At 36.3% G+C, this 21,221-nt stretch overlaps 1 protein-coding gene across 1 annotated transcript in view; it reads left to right on the forward strand.

The window, feature by feature from the left end:
* PHF8 (PHD finger protein 8) overlaps positions 1 to 21,221 on the forward strand; it is a 197,254-nt gene that overhangs the window by 84,799 nt on the left and 91,234 nt on the right. The window contains exon 18 of the mRNA XM_037823762.1: positions 15,533 to 15,628. Within this exon, the coding sequence (XP_037679690.1) occupies positions 15,533 to 15,628 (96 nt within the window). The remainder of the gene's footprint in view (positions 1 to 15,532; positions 15,629 to 21,221) is intronic.

Raw genomic sequence — 21,221 nt, forward strand, 5'->3', positions numbered from 1 at the left:
TGGTTGTTTATGGTAGTTTATGGTATTCCCCTATTATCCTTTTAATGTCTGTGGGGTCTTTATTGATATCCCCATTTTCATTCTTTTTTTAAATAAACATTTTATTTTGAAATAATTTCAAACTTACAAGGGAAGTTGCAAAAATAATACAGAAAACTCCAACATACTCCCTAACCAGATACCCAGCTTTATCAGTTTGTAACATTTTGCCACATTTGTTGATTCCCTTTCTTTTCTTTCCTTTTCCTTCCTTCCCTCCTTCTTTCCTCTCTCTCTCTCTCTGTCTCTCTGTCTCTCTCTTTCATCTGTATCTGTCTGTCTTCTAAACATTTGAGAGTAGGTTTCACACATATGATCCTTTACTACTTAATACTTCCATGTATGTTTCCTAAGAACAGGGATCCTCACTTATGTAACCACAGTAAGTACAATTATCAAGTACACCAAATCTAACATTGATATAAAGCATACAGTCTATATTCCAATTTTTTCACTTGTCCCTACAATTTCCTTTTGGGCCTTTTCTTTTCCATTATTAGATCCATTATTAATTGTCACCGTCTTTTTAGTCTTTCACTTAAAAAAAAATTTTGGTAACATACATAAAACATAAAATTTCCTGTCTCATCTACTCCCAAGCATACAATTTAGTGGCATTAATCACATTTACAGTGTTGTGCTACTACCAACCTTTTCATTCCTTTTTTATAGATATTTTTTATTATGAAATTTAATATATATACATTAACAGTGATAACTTTCAAAGTATGATCTAACAAGTACTTAGCAAATTTCAAAGAATGTTATGGGTTACATTTCCACAATTTCAGTTATTTCCTTATTGTGAAATACAACATATATACGGAAAGGTGATAACTTTCAAAGTACAATTTAACAAGTAGTTATATAGGTAATTTCAAAGAACGTTATGGGTTACAGTCCTACGGTTTCAGTTATTTCTGTATTGTGAAATATAAGATATATACAGAAAGGTAATAACTTTCAAAATAAAATTTAATGAGTAGCTATGGAGCAAATTTCAAAGAATGTTATGGGTTACAGTTCCACCATTTCAGTTATTTCCTTCTAGCTAGTCTAATACCCTAGCATCTAAAAAATATTTATATAAAGATTCAGTATTCGTAATCCTTTGTAAATCCTATCTTGTCTGTTACTACTCCTTCCTCTCATTTAATCGCTTTCACAATCTTCAGGGTGTCTAGACAGTGACCATCCTAACTTGTTTATATTGAAAAGGGTTGTCGACATTATGGGGAAGGGGGCTGCATCTGGTTGTTGTTCTTAAAGAGGCTGTTGACTCTGGGTTTTAGGACTTCTCTGGCATAGGAACACTGGTGGATTTAAATTTCTGAGAGATAAACTTAGTGAGTGAAACTTTTATAGAATCTCAGATAGGAACCTAGGTATTCATTCTTAATATTAGCAATTTGTGTTTTTTCTCTTTTGTTTCTTTGCCATTGTTGTTGGAGTTGTATCAATTTTATTGATCTTTTTAAAGGACCAGCTTTTCATTTCATTTTCTCTATTTTTCTCTGTCAGTTTCATTGCTTTCTGCTCTTAAGTTTATTATTTCTATCCTTCTGCTCGTTTTGAGTTTATTTTGCTCTCTTTTTCTAGTTTCTTAAGGTTGAAGTGTCAGATTTTGATTGAAACCTCTTTTCTAATGTAAACATTTAATGCTTTAAATTTCCCTCTAAGCACCACTTTATCTGCATCCCACAAATATTATGTTTGTATTTTCATTTTCATTCAGTTTAAAATATTTTTAATTTCCTTGCAGCCTGCCTGCCTTTCTTTCTTTCTTTCTTTCTCTCTTCTTTCCTTCCTTCATTTCTTTCTTTGCCATTTTAACCATTTTAAGTGTACAATTCAATGACATTACTTACATTTACAATGTTGTGCTACCATCACCACCACCCGTTATCAAAACTTTTTCATTACCCAAAATAGAAACTGTAAACATTAAGCAGTAAGTCCCCATTCCCTTTCTCTTCAGCCCCTGGTAACCTCTAATCTCTATGAATTTCCTTATTCTAGATATTTTATGAAACATTGCATGATATTTGTCCTTTTATTTCTGGCTTATTTCACTTACTATAATGTTTTCAAGGCTCATCTTTGTTGTTGCATGAATCAGCACTTAATTCCTTCTCATGTCTGAATAATATTCCAATCTGTATGTATACCGCATTTTGTTTATCTATTGCTCTTTCAGTGGACAATTGAGTTGTTTTCACTTTTTGGCTATTGGTAAATAATGCTACTATGAACATTGGTGTGCAAGTATCTGTTTGAGTTCCTGCTTTCAGTTTTCTGGGGTATACACCTAGGAGTGGAATTGCTGGATTATTTGGTAATTCTGTGTTTAACTTTTTGAGGAATCAGTAACTGTTTCTACAGTGGCTGCACCATTTTACATTCCCCACAGCAATGCACCAGAGTTCCAATTTCTTCACATTCTCACCAACACTTGTTATTTCCCATTTTAAAAATAATAGCCATCCTGGTGGGCATGAAATACTATCTGATGGTTTTCATTTCCATTTCCATAATGGCTAATGATAATTGAGCATCTTTTCATGTGCTTATTGGCCAGTTGTATATTTTCTTTGGAGAAATGTCTGTTCAAGTCCTTCGCCCATTTTTAATTGAGTTGTTTGTCTTTTTGTTATTGAGTCATAGGAATTTTTATATATTGTAGCTATTAAAGTTTTACCAGATATATGATTTGCAACTATTTTCTCCCATTCTGTAGGTTGTCTTTTCAGTTTCTGATAATGTCCTTTGATGCACAAAAGTTCTTAATTTTGAAGAAGTCCAGTTTATCTTTTTTCTTTTGTTGCTTATGCATTTGGTCTTATATCTAACAAGTCATTGACAAGCACAGATCATAATGATTTTCCTCTTTGTTTTCATCTAAGAGTTTCATGGTTTAAGTTTTTATATTTAGATCATTGATGCTCTTTGACTAGTGGATTATTTAGAATGTGTTTAATTTCAAAGTACTGGGAAATTTACAGTTATCCTTCTGTTATTGATTTCTGCTCTAAGTCAGGTATGGTCAGGGAGCATACATTCTATGATTTCAATTCATTTAAATTTATTAAGATTTTATTACCCTGGATTTAGTTTATCTTGATGAAACTTTCTTTGTGAACTTGAGAAGAATGTATGTTCTGCTGCTGTTGCATTGAGTGTGCTATAAATGTCAATTAGGTCATATTGGACGATGGTGCTGTTTTTCTGTCTACTTGTTTTATTGATTATTGAGAGAGGTATGTTGAGGTCTCTAACTATAATGGAGGATTTGTCTATTTCCTCTCTCAGGTCCATCAGTTTTTGCTTCATATATATTGAAGCTGGTTGTTAGCTGCATCCATATTTGAGATTATGTCCTCTTAGGAAATTTAACCTCTTATCATCATGTTATATCACTTTAATCCCTGGTAATTATTCTTGCCCTAAAGTTACTTTTTTAATTCAATTTTACTGGGATGTATTCACATACCATGCAGTCATCCATAGTGTGCAATCAGTTGTTCACAGTACCATTAAATAGTTGTGCCTTCATCACCAAAATAAATTTTTGAACATTTTCATTACCACACACAAAAAAGAATAATAATAAAAGTTAAAGTAAAAAAGAACACCCGAAGCATCCCATACCCCCCATCTTTCCTTTTAAAAATATTCATTTACTTTTTGTCCTCATTTTTCTACTCATCTGTCCATACAGTGGATAAAGGGAGTGGGAGTCACAAAGTTTTCATAATCACACAGTCACAACAGTGTAAGTTATATAGTTATACAATAATCTTCAAGAATAAAGGCTACTGGTTTGCAGTTCAACATTTTGAGGTATTTCCTTCTAGTTATTACAATACACTAATAATAAAAAGAGGTATCTATATAATGCATAAGAATAACCTCCAGAATGACCTCTGGACTCTATTTGAGATCTCTCAGCCACTGAAACTTTACTTTGTTTCATTTCCCCCTTTTGGTCCAAGAAGGCTTTCTTAATCCCACAATGCCAAGGCCAAGCTCATCCCTGCAAGTCATGTCCCACATTGCCAGGGAGATTTACACCTCTGGGAATCATGGCCCACGTAGGGGGGAAGGCAGTGAGTTTACCTGCAGAGTTGGCTTAGAGAGAGTCTACATCTGAGCTACAAAAGAGGTTCTCTTGGGGTGGGGGATCTTAGGTACAGTTTTAAGTAGATTTAACCTCCTTTGCAGTAACAAACTTCATAAGGGCAAGCCCCAAGATTGAGGCCTCAACCTTCTAAATTGCTAGCCCCCAATTCTTGTGAGACTATTATTAATTCCCCGGGTGGGGAAATTTGATATTTCCACATTTTCCCCCAGTCCCTCAAGGGGGCTTTGCAAATGCATTTTTATTCTCTATCCAAATTACTCTGGGGTGTATTGGGGCTTCACACTATAACCTGTACAAACCAACCAGACTGTACTCTCTATATAATGTTCCACATAATTATGTTGTTTGAATAAACTGACCATAGAAGTTAAATTATATAGTGTGTTACAAAAAATATAGATTTTGCACCTAATAAACATCTCTTCCTTTAGTCTCACAGAGGAGTTGAAGTTTTCAAAGCACTGTCACTATCATCCTTTACCGTTTAGTCTGAGTTACCCTAGTCCTAACCAGGTCCATTTCGTTCATATCTCTAATTGAAGTCTGATAGCTCTTTTTTCAGACTCTAACATTTGTTGTATGGGATAATGCTGCCATTCATAGCTGGCAGACTCTGGCTCTAAGTCTCAGGTGTCACAGATACCTGTAGTTCCAGGGACTGACCAGGTTATACACAAAGAGCTTAGCATATCAGAATTTAGAAATAGCCATTACAGCTCTGGAATAGATGTAACTGTTGTAAGAGCTTACAATCTAGGAACCGTTATGATAAGCCTTCCCCTGATAACCTATGCTCTCAGACTTAGTTCTCAGAGTTTGCACATATTAGTGAGGCATTATAATGTTTTTCTTTTCATTTCTGGTTTATTTCACTCAACATATTGTCCTTGATGTCTGTTCAGCTCACAACTTCTCTCCTTGTAGCAGCTCAGTATTCCATTATATGAATACACCATGGTTCATCATTCCATTCATCAGTTGATGTACCCTTAGGCTACTCCATCCACTGCAAATCATGAATACTGACACCATAAACCCCACTGTGCAAATGTCCATTCATGTCCCTTTTTTCAATTCTTCCAAGTATATACCCAATAACTGAGTTGCAGGACCATACGGCAACCCCATGCTTGGTTTCCTGTGAACCACCACACTGCTCTCCAGATGGGCTGCATCATTCTACTTCCCCAGCAACGGTGATTAGGTACATCCCTTTCTCCCCATTCTCTCCAGCACTTGTATCCCTCTGTTTATTTTTAGATGGTTTTATTCATACACCATACATTCCATCCAGGAAAACAATCAGTGGTTTCCTGTATAATTGCATAGTTACACATTCACCTCCACTGTCTATATGAGGGCATTTCAGTTTCTTCCACAAAGAAAGAGTAAGAGGCAAAAAAAAAAGAAAAAAGAAAGGAAAAAATGACTAGAAAGCAATAAAAGAAAAAATAAAATTAAAATTAAATACCACAAAAAAATCAGACAACACCAATGCCAAGAATCCCGTACCCTTCCTTTATATCCCCTTCTTATAGACATTTAGCTTTGCTATATTGCCTTTGTTACAATTAATGGAAGCATATTACAATGTTACTGTTAACTACAGACTCTAGTTTGCTTTGATTGCATTTTTCCCCCAATACCACCCCATTTTTAACACCTTGCAAAGTTGACACATTTGTTCTCCCTTATGTAAAAATATTCTTATATTTGTACATTTAATCACAACCATTGACTACTCTAGGTTTCACTAATTATACAGTGCCAGTGCTTATCTTCTGTCTTTCCTTCTGGTGTCCTACATGCCCCTAACCTTCCACTTTCAACTGTACTCACTCACAGTCATCTTTGTTCAGTGTACTTACAATATTATGCTACCATCACCCAATATTGTGCTCCAAACCACTCTCTCCTGTCTATTCCTATCTGCCTGTAGTGCTTCCTTTAGTATTTCCTGTAGAGCAAGTATCTTGTTCACAAACTCTCTCAATGTCTGAGAATATTTTAAACTCTCCCTCGTTTTTGAATGACAGTTTTGCAGGATATAGTATTCTTGGTTGGCAGTTTTTCTCTTTCAGTATCTTAAATATATCATAGCACTGCCTTCTCGCTTCCATGGTTTATACTGAGGAATCTGCACATAGTCTTATTGAGTTTTCCTTGTATGTGATAGATTGCTTTTCTCTTTCTGCTTTCAGAATTCTCTCTTTGCCTTTGACATTGGACAGTCTAATCAGTAAGTGTCTTGGAGTAGGTCTATAGGGATATATTCTGTTTGGGGTATGCTGCAGTTCTTGAGTCTGTAATTTTATGTCTTTCATAAGAGATGGAAAATTTTCAGTGATTGTTTCTTCTGTTATTCTTTCTGTGCCTTTCCTCTTCTGTTCCTGTCTTCTAGTTCACTTATTCTTTCTTCTGCCTCTTCAAATCTGGTGTCATAAGTCTCCGTTGTGTTTTTCATCTCTTCTATTCTGCCTTTCACTCCCATAAGTTCTGCCATTTGTTTTTTCAAACTTTTGAGTTCCTCCTTATGTTCGCCCAGTTTCTTCTTTATAACCTTCATCTCTTTTGCTGTATCTTCCCTCAGTTCATTGATTTGATTTTTGAATTGATTTTGTATGTTTGTTTGAACTTCTTTAATTAGTTGTTTCAATTCCTGTATCTCAGTTGAAATGTTAGTTTGTTCCTTAGGCTGGTTCATATTTTTGTGTTTCCTAGTATGGGTCATTATTTTTAGCTGCCTAGGCATCTGAGTTTCTTGATTGATTTATTCTGGAGTTTGCGTTTCATCTTTTACCTACGGTTTTCTTGTTGGTTGGCTTTGTTCTGTATTTGTTCTTTGGTGTGCAGGTCAACTTATTCTAGATCTCTAACCTAGCTTCTGTTTGGTTGATCAGAATTTTTCACCTCTTGTTTTGCTGATTCTTGACCTGTCTCTGTGTAACTTTTTGTGAAAGGGTCTCCCCTGACATGATCGACCCCTGTCAGATTTCCCAGAGAGGCCCAGGTCTCAGGAAGAGGGTATGAAGTTCCCCTGAGACTGAGATATTGCAGGTTGTCAGACCCTCCTGTGAAGCCTCTCAACTCTGTGCTTTTCCTGTCCCATCCAGCAGGTGGTGCTTGTCAGCCCGCAGCTCCCCGCCAGTGTAGAGTTTTGCTACAGGTGCCTTTCATTCTCCCCAAACCCTCTCCCTGACAGGGGTGTGGCTGACTCAAGTTGGTTTCTGTTTTCCAGCCCCTGGGGTCTGAGTTCTCTGAGGGAGGGTGGCCACTTGAGCTGGGCCCTGCCCCCCTTGTTTTGGGAAAGTTATGCCCTTTAGGGAATTGTCTCCCCCACTAGATTCATTGCTTTGTCTCTCGGACCTATCACAGCTCTGACCTTGCCTGGATCCAGGGGTGATTGCAAATATCTGAGGCTTTCTGTAATGAGCTAGTTAGAATAGTTGTTTCAAAAAAAAAAAAAAGACCAACAAATCCTTTTCAAGGTCTTTCCCCAGCCTCCAAGTTTTCTCAGTCCAGGTATGGGCTATTTAAAGATAAGACCCTTATCTCTTTCACCTGAATAGTTACTCTCAGACAATTTTAATTCTTAATTCTGCCCTTGCCTGGTACAGTGCTGAAGCAGGACCTCTAATGGGCTATTGAAAAATAAAAAGATAAGGAGTAGGAGAACAAGAAAGAAAAAAAATCCCTTTTCAGAGCCGGACCCGATTTGGTAACCATGTCTATGTGCCCCCTTTTCTTGGATCCCAGACCTTTTCCAGTATTCTGAACACCTCTGATTCCAAAAGTCTTTTCTTTTTTGTTGTTTTTGATGCCATCCCCACCTCCTCTCTGCTGGATGGATAGCTCCCAGCTCCTTTGGTGCCTGCTGCTGGTTTATCTGTGCTTGGAACTTTTATTCAGGGTCTGAATTTGTTAATTCTGTGATTGCTGCTGGGTTGAGCCTCCGCCTTGCGCCCAGCAGATTGTTTCTTTTTCCCTCAGGGAACTAGCTCCAAGACAATCTACTGTGCCTGGGGTGGAGGGGCGTCAGGTCCCTTGCCTGGAGAAACTTACAGTTTTTTGCTGCAATCTAAGCTGTTCTACCCATTACACATTGGTTATTGATACATGACTGGTCACTGAAGTCCCTGATCTGGATGTTCCATACAGTTCCTGGCTATTTTACCAGCTGCCCTAGAGGTGTAACTAGATTCTATACCTCACCACTCCACCATTTTCCAATTGTTTTTTCAAACTTTCTAGTTCTTCCTTATGTTCACCCAATGTCTTCTTTATATCCTTCATCTCTTTAACATATCTTCATTCAACTCGTTGACTTGATTTTTGAATTGATTTAGCATATTTGAAGATCTTTAATTAGTTGTTTCAACTTTTGTATCTCCTTTGAAGTATAAGTTTGTTCCTTTGACTGAGCCACATCTTTTGTTTTTCCTAATGTGACTCATAAGTTTTTGTTATCTAGGCTTTTGGTTTCCTTGATTACCCCAATCAGATTTTCCCAGATCAAAAGGGCCCAGGTCTCAGGAGGAAGGTGTAATCAGTATCAAGTTTCCCTGAGGATGAGACTCAATAAGTTGTCATACTTTCCTGTGAGGCCTCTAAACTCTGCTTTTCCTATCCTGTCCTGCACGTGGCACTTGTCAGCCCACAGCACCCCACTGGTGTAAAGAGGTGTGGTCCGTTTGATTCTCAGTGGACCCTGTCCCGGCCAGGGGCTGAAGGTGTCTGAAATCAAGCTTAAGTTGTTTCTGGTTTTTTTTTTCTTACCTACCCCCCCCAGGTTCTGGAGTCTGAATTCTCTGAGGGAGGGGCTGCCACTTGAACTGGGCCCTGCCCCCCTTTTCTTAGGGAAGATAAGGTCTTTAGGGGAGTATCCTGTACAGTTGAATTCCTCCTTTGTCTCCCTGACTCTCTTAACTCCAGCTTTGCCTGGGTCAGCACTGACGATTGAAAATGCCTGAGGCTTTCTCTAATGAGCTACTTAGAATTGGAGATTTAAAAAAAAGGAAAAAGAAAAAAAGCCCCTTTTCAGAGCCAGTCCCCACCCCACCCCCTGCCCCCAGTTTCACCGGTCGACTGCTGTTGGTACCCGGTTCTCTGTGCTCCTCTTCTTGGGACACGGCCCTTTTTCAGTGTTCTGAGCTCAGCCATCTCCAAAGCCTCTGTTTTTATTTATATTTTTTTCCATTAGCTCGCTTTCTTTCTGCTGGGAGAGAGCTCAGGGTTCCTTTTCTGCTTGCTGCAGGTTTATCTATGCTTGTGGTTTGTGTTCAGTTGCCCAAATTTATTGATTACAACAGCAGTTGGAGCTTGGTTGAGTTACTTCCCTTCACTCCAGGTAGCCTGCTTCCTTTTTCCACAAGGAAATGCTACAACTCATCCTGCTGTGCCGTTGTTGTAGGGGCGCCAGCTCCACAGTTTAGGAAGCTTTACTTACAGTTCTGTGCTCTGATCTCAGCCATTCCACCCATTCCAGGCTGGTGTACAATGTGAGTCCAGTCACGGATGCCCCCCAACAGTTGTTCCAGACTATTTACTACTACTTGTTCCTGGCTATTTACTAGTTGCTCTTGAGGACTAACTAAATTCCACACCTCTCTATGCCCCTGTCTTTGGGAACTTCCTAAAGTTACTTTTGAAATTAAGTAATTAATTTAAAAATTAGTGCTGCCATGATATATCTTTTTGTATCCTTTTAATTTTTAATTTTGTTAATTTAATTTTATTGATTTTGAATTTTATTTAGTTTCTATATACAACATAAAGTTTCCCATTTTAACCAGTTTCACATATATAATTAAATGGCATTAATTACATTCACAATGCATACTACCATCACCACCATCCATTAGCAGAGTTGTTCCAACTCCTCAAAGAGAAACTCTATAACCATTAAATAACTCCTCACTGCCCCCACAGCCCTGGATAACCTGTATTCTACTTTCTGTTTTTATGAATTTGCATATTTGAGGTGTTTCATATAAGTGAAATCATACAATATTTGTCCTTTTGTTTCTGGCTTTTTTCACTCAACACGATGAGGTTCATCCATCCTTTTACTTTTAACCTACCAGTATCATTGCATTTAAAGTGGGTTTCTCGTAGAGAGCATTTGGTTGGATCTTGTTATTTTTTATCCATATTGATAATCTCTGTCTTTTAACTGGTATCTTTAGGTCATTTCCATTTAATGTGGTTATTGATGTGTTTGGATTAGGTGTACCATTTTATTGTTTTCTGCTTGTTACTTTTGCCTTTTATTCCTCTCTTTCACATCTCCTGCCCTTTGGATCATTTGAATAATTTTAATTTACTGATTATTTTACTGTGTGTCTGTGTATAGCACCATTTGTTAAAGAGGTTATTGTTTCCCTATTGAATGGTCTTGGCCCCCTTATTAAAAATCAAGTGACCATAGATAAATAGGTTTTTTTCTAGGCTCTCAGTTCTATTCCATTTATCCATATAGCTATCCTTTTGCCAGTTACCACACTGTTTGGATTACTGTAGCTTTGTATTAAGTTTTGAAATCAGTAAATGTGAGCCATCCATCTTTGTTCTTTTTCAAGATTATTTTGGCTATTAGGGGTCCCTTACAACTCCAGAATAAATTTAGGATGAGCTTTTATACTTCTTCTAAAAAGTCCATTGGGATTTTGATAGGACTTGCATGGAATCTGTAGACTGCTTTTAGGAATATTGCCAATTTAACAATATTAAGTCTTCCAATTCATGAACACAGGATATCTTTCCATTTATTTAGGTCTTTAATTTTTTCATTTCTTCAGTGTTTTGTACTTTCCAGGGTGTAAGTCTTTTACCTCATTATTATTTTTTGATCCTACTGTAAATTGAATGGTTTTCTCAATTTTCTTTTTGGATTGTTCATTGTTAATGTATAGAAATACAACTGATTTTTGCATATTGATCTTATACCCTGCAACTTTGATGAATATTTTTACTGGTCTACTAGGTTTTTTAATCTTTAGATTTTTATATTTAGGATTGTACTATCTGTGAATAGAGAGTTTTACTTCTTTTTTTTCCCCCCAATTTGGATGCTTTTAAATCTTTTCCTTCCCTAATTTCTCATGCTACAACTTCTAGTACAGTATTGAATAGCAGTTGTGAAAGTTGGCATCCTTGTCTTACTCTTGATCTTAGGAGGAAAGCTTTCAGTCTTTTTCCGTTGATTCTTACGTTAGCTGTAGATTTTTCATAAATGCCTTTATCAGGTTGAGGAAGTTCCCTTCTTTTCCTAGTTTTCTGAATGTTTTTATTATGAAAAGGTGTTAGATTTTGTCAAGTGGTTTTTGTACATTGGTTGAGATGATCATTGTTTTTTCCTTCTTTCTATTAATGGGTGTATTACATTGATTAATTTTCTTACATTGTACCACCCATTCAATCTTTGTATAAATTCCCCTTGGTCATGGTGCATAATCCTTTTAATATGCTGTTGGATTTTATTTGTTAGTGTTTTGTTGAGGATTTTTGCATTTATAGTCATAAGAGGTATGGGTCTTTATTTTTTTTTCTTATGATGCCTTTGTCTACTTTTGATATTCAGGGTAATGCTGGCCATATAGAATGAGTTTGGAAATGTTCCCTCTTCTATTTTTGAAAGAGTTTTAGGATTGGTGTTAATTCCTTTTTACATGTTTGGTAGAATTCACCAGTGAAGCTATCTGGTCCTGAACTTTTCTTGGTTGAGGGATTTTTGATTAATCAGTCAATCTGTTAGCTTGTTATAGGTCTGTTCAGATTTTGTATTTCTTCTTGAGTCTTTTGTTAGTTTGTGTGCTTCTAGGAATTTGTGCATTTTATCTAGATTATATAATTTGTTGACCTACAAGTTTTCATACTGTTCTTTCATAATCCTTTTTTTCTCTTTAAGGTCAGTAATAATGTCCCCCCTTTCTTTTTTGATTTCAGTTATTTGTGTCTTCTCTCTTTTTTTCTTGATCAGTCTCGCTAAAAGTTTGTCAATGTTATTGATATTTTCAATGAACTATCTTATGGTTTCATTGATCCTCTCTATTGTTTTTCTATTCTTTATTTCATTTATCTCTGGTCTAATCTTATTTTCTTTCTTAGTTTTAGGTTTAGTTTGCTCTCCTTTTTCTAGTTCCTTCTTAAAGTATAAATTTAGATTATTGATTTGAGATCTTTTTTTAATGTTTGAGTGTTTACTGCTATGCATTTCTCTGAGCACTGCTTTCACTGCATCCCATAAGTTTTTTTGAACAAGATAAAATGTCCATATTTATTGTTCTGATAGCTCCCCACTACACATTGAAGGTGTTTCATTAAGGATAATTGCCATCAGAGCTGCTACAAGGACACGCTTTTCACTGTGTTAATGAAGGATAGCTTCAGCTTCATAGGCAACTCCTCACACAAAAGACTGAAATGGTATTTTCCTATTTTAGAAGCTCTTGTAGAGAGAACATGTCAGTGTGGAGGACAAGAGCCTTGCTTCTTAAATACAAGAAAAAATCATGTAATCATGTAGTAATGTCCTCCCCTTCTTTTTTGAGACTCTGGGGCCTCCACAGAACATACAGTGCCCCTGATAAGAGCTGTAGTTACACTCATCACATATGTGCACCAGGGTGTAGGGACACACATAGTAATCACAGATCATGCACTTGCCATCACATTTTTCACAGTCTTTCAATGGCAACACCAGCCTGCTTGCGGCAAATCTGGATGATGCATAGCCATAGTGTCCACTCAAACCCACCCTATAAGTTTTGATATGGTATATTTTTGTTTTTATGTCTCAAAGTATTTTGTTAAGTCTCTTTTGATTTCTTGTTTGACCCCATTAGTTTAATTTCCATATATTTTTGAATTTTCCAATTTTCTTTCTGTTATTGATTGTTAGTTTCATTCCAGGGTGGTTGGAGAAGATACTTTATATGATTTCAGTATTTTAAAATTTATTGAGATTTGTTTTGAGACCTAACATGTGGCCTATCCTGGAGAATGTCCTGCGGACACTTGAGAAAAAATGTGTAGTCTGCTGTTGTTGGGTGAAATGGTCTATATGTCTGTTAGTTCTAGTTGATTTAGAATATCGCTCAAATCTTCTATTTTCTAATTGATCTTCTGTCTAGATGTTCTGTCCGGTATTGAAAGTGGGGTATTGAAGTCTCCATTTATTATAATAGAACTATTTCTCCCTTCAGTGGTGTAAATTTTTGCTTCATATATTTTGTGGGCTCTGTTATTGGGTGTGTATACATTTTTAATTTGTTATATTTTCTCGATTGACTGACACTTTTATAAATATATAATGTACTTCTTTGTCTCTTGTAACAATTATTTACTTCAAGTCCATTTTGTCTGATATTGTTATAGCCACTCTAGCTCTCTTGGTTACTATTTGCATGGAATATATTTTCCTATCTTTTCATTTTTCAACCTGTTTGTGTCTTTGAATCTAAAGTGAATCTCTTATAGCTAGCATGTAGTTGGATCATGTTTTTTAAATCAATTCTGCCAATCTCTGCCTTTCAGTTGATGAGTTTAAGCCATTTACATTTAAAGTAATTACTGATAAGGATGGATTTTGTTCTGCCATTTTGCTTTGTTTTCTTACATGTTTTGTATCTTTTTTCTCTTCTTCCATTCTTCAGTTACTGCTTTCTTTTGTGTTTAATTGACTTTTTCTAATGTACCATTTTGATTCTCTCCTAATTTCCTTTTCAGTATGTTTTCTAGTAATTTTCTTAATGGTTACCCTTTGGGATTACACTTAACATCTTGAATTTATAACAATCTCTTTTGAATTAATACTGATGTAGTTTAAAGAGCATACAAAAATTCTATGCAGCACTGTCTCCCCCTTTATGTTATTATTCTCACAAGTTACATCTTTGTACATTGTGTGCTCATTGACATAGATTTTATAGTTCTTGTCCTTTTAATCATATAGGAAAAAAAGAGGAGTTAAAATCCAATAATATGGCAATACTGGCTTTTATATTTACCTATGTGGTTACTGTTACTGGTTGGTGTTCTTTATTGCTTCATGTACTCTCTAGTGTACTTTCTTTTTGGGCTGATGGACTCCCTTTACCATTTCTTACGGGGCAGGTCTACAATTTATCTGGGCATGTCTTAATTTATCTTTCATTTTTAAAATATAATTTTTCCCCATGTAGAATTCTTGCTTGGCAGTTTTTTTTAAGCACTTTAAATATGTCATCTCACTGCTTTCTTGGATTCATGGTTTCTGCTGAGAAATTGGCTGTTAATCTTATTGTGGATTCATTGTCTATGACAAGTCACTTCTTTTTTTTTACTGCTTTCAAGATTCTCTTTTTGTCTTTGTCTTCAAGAGTTTGTGTCTTATGTGTGGGTTTATCTTACTTGGACTTCACTGAGCTTCTTGTACATGTAGTTTCGTGTCTTTCATGAACTCTGAGAAGTATTCAGCCATTATTTCTGTAAATTTTCTTTCTGTCCCTTTCTCTGTCTCCTTTCCTTCTGGGACTCCTGTAATGTGAATCTTGGTATGATTGGTGTCATCCCATAGGTTCCTCGGTCTCTGTTCATTTTTCTTCACTCTTTTTAATTTCTGCACCTCAGACTGGTTAACTTCAATTAACCATCTTCCTGTTAAATCTTACGTGGATTTGAGGAGAGCGTGATAAAACTGTATGTCTCTGTGTGTTTGTCTTAAATGGGATACTTGTATATGTGCGTTTTGTCATTCAGAACATTCAGTTCCAGTAATCTTGTTCTCAGTTCAGCCCAAGTGGTCTTTTTGTTCCCTTTGTGTGAATAATATGTGTACCATTTCTTTATTCATTCATTCAACAGATTACGGAGCATCTACTATTCATTGTGTGTTAGGCTCCATTAGTATGAAATCAAATAATACGCATCTGTGCTCACAGTAAATTAGGGGTGACAGATTTACTAATCAGCTCTTAAGTTCTTTGTGGCAAATAATTGCAGAAGTATGCACAGGATGCTATGGAAAGTTTAGAAAGATATGTCTAACTCAGACTAGAAGAGTGAGGGAAGATTTCTTGGAGAAGGTGAATCTAGAGTCAAATTTTGAAAGGTGATTAATTCATGAAGCTATTCACTAAATGAATGTTGGGTGAATGGAGTTAATTAAGTGAAGCTGGGAGGAGCATTTGCAGCAGAGGTGCAAAGGTACAAAGAAATGAAATGTATGTGTCATACTCAGGAAATCCTGCATTTGAGTATGGATTAAGTAAAGGTTATAATTTTAGGTGAATGGGAGGAGCTGAGTAAGGTATCATTCTGTCTTTACCTTTTTGTCTGAGATCTCAGTAACCCTACTTTCCCCTCTCCATGCAGTCTACCCATCCCTGGAATCTGATGATGATGACCCTGCTTTGAAATCTCGACCCAAGAAAAAGAAGAATTCAGATGATGCTCCATGGAGCCCAAAAGGTGATCCAATGTTCTATATTTTAAACTGTGTGGGAGTGATCAGAGGAAAAAATAGGTTATGGCCTGAGGAGGCAGTGGGAGGGCAGTGCTGAGAAGCAATCATTGTTAACATTTTGACATATTTCCTTCTAGTCTTCTATGCATTTTTTTATATGTTCAAAATCACATCATACATACAATTATATACTGCTTTTTTATTTTTTGGCCTTTTAAGCAAGGTTGTACATGTACCTGGTACCAAATCAAATAGTACAGAGCAGTTCAGGATGAAAACCAATGGTCTTTTGTCCTTACTTGCCCCACCTTCAATCCCATGCCTGAGAAGCAACCTCCTAGTTTTCATTTTCTTGGTAATTACCTTAAAACTCTATATAATAGGGTTGTAACACCATTTCTTGATTTATCAACTTAACTTCTGTATCTCCTTCCATCAGCTTGTCTGTCTCTCTTGACTACCTACTTTGTAAGATACGGGCATTAGTCTTCTGCTCTTCCTTTTCTCCTTCAGCCTTTTAATGAGCCACACATTTTCATTTGCATTGTCAAGGTTGTTAACATTTACATTCTGTTTTGCAATTAATGCTCTACATTGACTAGAGGTAGACTATAAAAGTTGAAAACCAATAAATATGCCTTGTCTTTTAAATTAATATTATATCATTAGCATGTTCCTATGGCATTGGTTGTAAATAATGTCTTTTATAACAATTTTATGCTATTTTACTGAGATATATTCACACACCATACAAACCATCCAAAGTATACCATCACTGGCTCACAGTATCATCACATAGTTGTGCATACATCCCCATGATCAATTTTTGAGCATTTTCATTACTCTAGTAAATAAATAAAAATAAAAAGGAAAACCCAAATCCTCCCATTCCCCTTACTGACCCCCCCCCATTATTTATGCCTAGTATTGGTGTGATATATTTGTTACTGCTGATGAAAGAATATTAAAATATTACTCTTCACTATAGCCCATAATTTGCAATAGGTACTGTTTTTCCCTTATGTGTCTCTACTATTAACTCCTTGTAATAGTGTCATACATTTGTTCTAGTTCATGAAAGAACTTTTTTGTATTGTACAGTTAATCACAATCATCATCCACCATCAGATTGACTGTTTTAACCTCCAGCTTTCCTTCTGGTGACATACATGACTCTAAACTTCCCCTTTTTACTGCATTCACACGCCATTCAGCACTGTTAATTATTCTCACAATAATGTGCTACCATCACCTCTGTCCATTTCCAAACATTTAAGTTTGAACTAGTTAAATATTCTGCACATATAAGTCACCATTCCCCATTCTTTAGCCTCATTCTATATCCTGGTAACCTATATTCTGTATTTTATGTCTATGAGCCACATATTATTAGTTCATATCAGTGAGATCATACAATATTTATCCTTTTGTGTCTGACTTATTTCACTTAACATAATATCCTCAAGGTTCATTCATGTTGTGTGCTTCAGGACTTCATTCCTTCTTACTACTAAATAATGTCCCATCATATGTATACACCACGTTTTGTTTATCCATTCATCAGTTGATGGACACTTGGGTTGTTTCCAACTTTTGGCAATTGTGAATAATGCCACTGTGAACATTGGCATGCAAATGTCTGTTCACGTCCCTGCTTTCAGATCTTCTGGGTATATCCCAAGTAGTGGAATTGCAGGTCTTAAGGAAACTCTATACATAGCTTCCTGAGGAACTGCCATACAGTCCTCTACAATGGCTGTACCAATTTCCATTCCCAACAGCAGTAATTAAGTGTTCCTATTTTATCACACGCTCTCCAACACATGCAGTTTCCTGTTTGTTTATTTTTCCATGAACACAGAATATCCTTCCACTTATTTAGGTCTTCTTCAATTGCTTGCAGTAATGTTTATTTTTATTTTTTTAATTTGTAATTCAGTTTTATTGAGATATATTCACATACCCTACAATCAGTCATCTACAGTGTACAATCAGTTATTCACAATACCATCATATACTTGTGCATTCATCACCAAAATCGATTTTTGAACATTTTCATTACTCCAAAAAGATTTTTAAAAATTAAAACAAGAATTAAAATACAAGTAAAGAAGAACACCCAGAACACCCCATCTCCCATCTCCCCTATTATTCATTTACTTTTTGTTCCCATTTTTCTACTCATCTGTCCATACACTGGATAAAGGGAATGTGAGCCAGAAGGTTTTCAGAATTGCACAGTCACACTGTGTAAGCTACATAGTTATACAATCATCTTCAAAAATCAAGGCTACTGGGTTGTAGTTCAACAGTTTCAGGTATTTCCATCTAGCTATTCCAATACCCTAAAAACTAAAAAGGGATATCTATATTATCATGTATAAGAATAACCTCCAGAATGACATCTTGACTCTATTTGAGATCTCTCAGCCACTGAAACTTTATTTTGTTTCATTTCACTTCCCCCTTTTGGTCAAAAATGCTTTCTCAATCCCATGATATTGGGTCCAGTTTCATCCCTGGGAGTCATGTCACATGTTGGGGGGAGAGCAGTGAGTTTACCTGCAGAGTTGGCTTAGACAGAGAGGTCACATCTGAGCAACAAAAGAGGTTCTCTGGAGGTGACTTGTAGGCACAATTATAAGTAGATTTAGCCTCTCCTTTGCAGTAACAAGCTTTATAAGGCAAGCCCCAAGATTGAGGTATCGGCCTTCTAAATTGGTAGTCCCCAATGCTTGTGAGGATATCAGGGATTCCCCAGATTGGGAATCATAATACTTCCACAGTAAATAATATCTTTTTTTTTTTTTTATCTTCATTTTATTGAGATATATTCACATACCACGCAGTCATACAAAACAAATCGTACATTCGATTGTTCACAGTACCATTACATAGTTGTACATTCATCACCTAAATCAATCCCTGACACCTTCATTAGCACACACACAAAAATAACAAGAATAATAATTAAAGTGAAAAAGAGCAATTGAAGTAAAAAAGAGCACTGGGTACCTTTGTCTGTTTGTTTGTTTGTTTGTTTCCTTCCCCTATTTTTCTACTCATCCATCCATAAACTAGACAAAGGGGAGTGTGGTCCTTATGGCTTTCCCAATCCCATTGTCACCCCTCATAAGCTACATTTTTATACAATTGTCTTTGAGATTCATGGGTTCTGGGTTGTAGTTTGATAGTTTCAGGTATCCACCACCAGCTACCCCAATTCTTTAGAACCTAAAAATGGTTGTCTAAATTGTGCATAAGAGTGCCCACCAGAGTGACCTCTGGGCTCCTTTTGAAATCTCTCTGCCAGTGAAGCTTATTTCATTTCCTTTCACATCCCCCTTTTGGTCAAGAAGATGTTCTCCGTCCCACGATGCCAGGTCTACATTCCTCCCCGGGAGTCATATTCCACGTTGCCAGGGAGATTCACTCCCCTGGGTGTCTGATCCCACGTAGGGGGGAGCCATTATGCACTTTGGTTTTCTCACTTAACAATGGCTCTAAGAAATTGCTTACACTCCCATAAGCAATGCATGCATATTTCCCTTATTAAAACTCTTGATACATATTGCCAAATTGCTTTCCAGAAAGGTTGTACCAATTTATCTTCCCACTAGTCATGTGAGAGTGCTAGTTTATGAAATCTTTGCAGGCATTGAACATATCTTCTATCAATTAGGAATAGTGTTTGTCTATTAATAACAGGAACCTCTCAAGTATCCTTAGTGAGCACTTGTCCCCTCAGAGTTACAAGATGTCTGCTTTCCCTCCAGCACTGGGTCTGGGTTACAATCAGGGAAGAGATGGGAAAGAACATAAGGAAGAAAAAAATAGGTTTGCTGAGGGCTACCTTCACTTAACTTCTTTTTACATCTCTTCGGCTGAAATTGTATCACATGGCCAATACTATCTGCCAGGGTGCCTAGGAAATGTAGTATTTCCTGCTAGGTACATTGCTGTTCCCACAAAATCAGATTTTTGTAAGCAAGCAAGAAAGGGAGAATGATAATGGGTTGACAAGGACTTTCTCTGCCACATTTTTTTTTAATTAGAGAAGTTGTGGGTTTACAGGAAAATAATGCATAAAATACAGAGTTCCCATATACCGTACTAACACTTTGCATTAGTTTCATACATTTTTACAATTGATGAAAGCAAGTTTTAATAATTGTACTATTGACTATAATCCATGGTTTACCTTAGAGTTTACTGTTTGTGTTATACAGTTCCATGGACTTTTTAAAAAATTTTTATTCTAGTACCATATATGCAACCTAAAATTTCCCCTTGTAACCACATTCAAATATATACTTCAGTCTATTAATTATGTTCACAATGTGTTACCATCACAACCATTCATTACCAAAACTTTTCCATTATCTCAAATAGGAACTCTATAATTTAAGGATCATGCAATATTTGTCCTTCTTGCATATTTCACTCAACATGATGCCTTCAGGGTTCATCAATGTTGTCACATGTCTCAGAACTCCATTCTTTTTATGACTGGATAATATTCCATTGTATGTTTATACCACGTTTTGTTTATCCATTCACTGGTTGATGGACACTTGGGTTGCCTCCATCTATTGGCAATTGTGAATAAGGACACCAGTGTGCAAATATCTCTTTGAGTCCCTGCTTTCACTTCTTTTGGATATATACATAGCAGTGGGCTTGCTGGGTCATACCATAATTCTATACTGAACTTTCTGAGAAACTGCTAAACTATCTTCCACAGCAATTGCACCATTTCACATTCCCGCCAACAGTGTTAAGAGTGTTTCTGTTTCTCCACATCCTCTCAAACACTTGTAATTTTCTGTTTTCTTAATAGTAATCATTCTAGTGGGTGTGAAGTGGTATCTCCTTGTGGGTTTCATTTGCATTTCCCTAATAGCTAATGATGTTGAACACCTTTACATGTGCTTTTTGGCCATTTGTATATCTTCTGTGGAGGTGTCTATTCAAGTCTTTTGCCCATTTTTTAAAAATGCAATTTTATTGAGATATGTTCACACACCATATAATCCATCCAAAGTATACAGTCAGTGGCTCACAGTACCATCATATAGCTGTGCATTCATTGCCACAATTTTAGAATATTTTCATTACTCCAAAATAACAAAAAGAATAAAAATTAAAAAGAACACCCAGACCATCCCATTCCCCTTATCCCTAATTATACATTTTTGTCATTATTTTATTACTCACTTTTCCATACACTGGGTAAAGGGAGTATCAGTCACAAGGTTTTCAGAATCACTTGGTCACACGATAAAAGCTATATAGTTATACAATTATCATCAAGAATCATGTCTACTGGATTACAGTTCAACAGATTCAGGTATTATCTCCTAGCTATTCTAATACACTATAAACTAAGAAGGAATATCTATAATACGCATAAGAATAACCTCCAGAATGACCCCTTGGCTCTATTCAAAAATGTCTCAGCCACTGAAACTTCATATTGTTTCATTTCTTTTCCCCTTTTGGCCAAGAAGGCATTCTTAATCCCAAGATGCCAGGTTCAGGCTCATCCCTGGGAGTCATGTCCCATGTTGCCAAGGAGATTTCCACCACTGATAGTCA

This window comes from Choloepus didactylus, assembly GCF_015220235.1.
Source record: "Choloepus didactylus isolate mChoDid1 chromosome 24 unlocalized genomic scaffold, mChoDid1.pri SUPER_24_unloc2, whole genome shotgun sequence".
NCBI classification, from domain to species: Eukaryota; Metazoa; Chordata; class Mammalia; order Pilosa; family Megalonychidae; genus Choloepus; species Choloepus didactylus.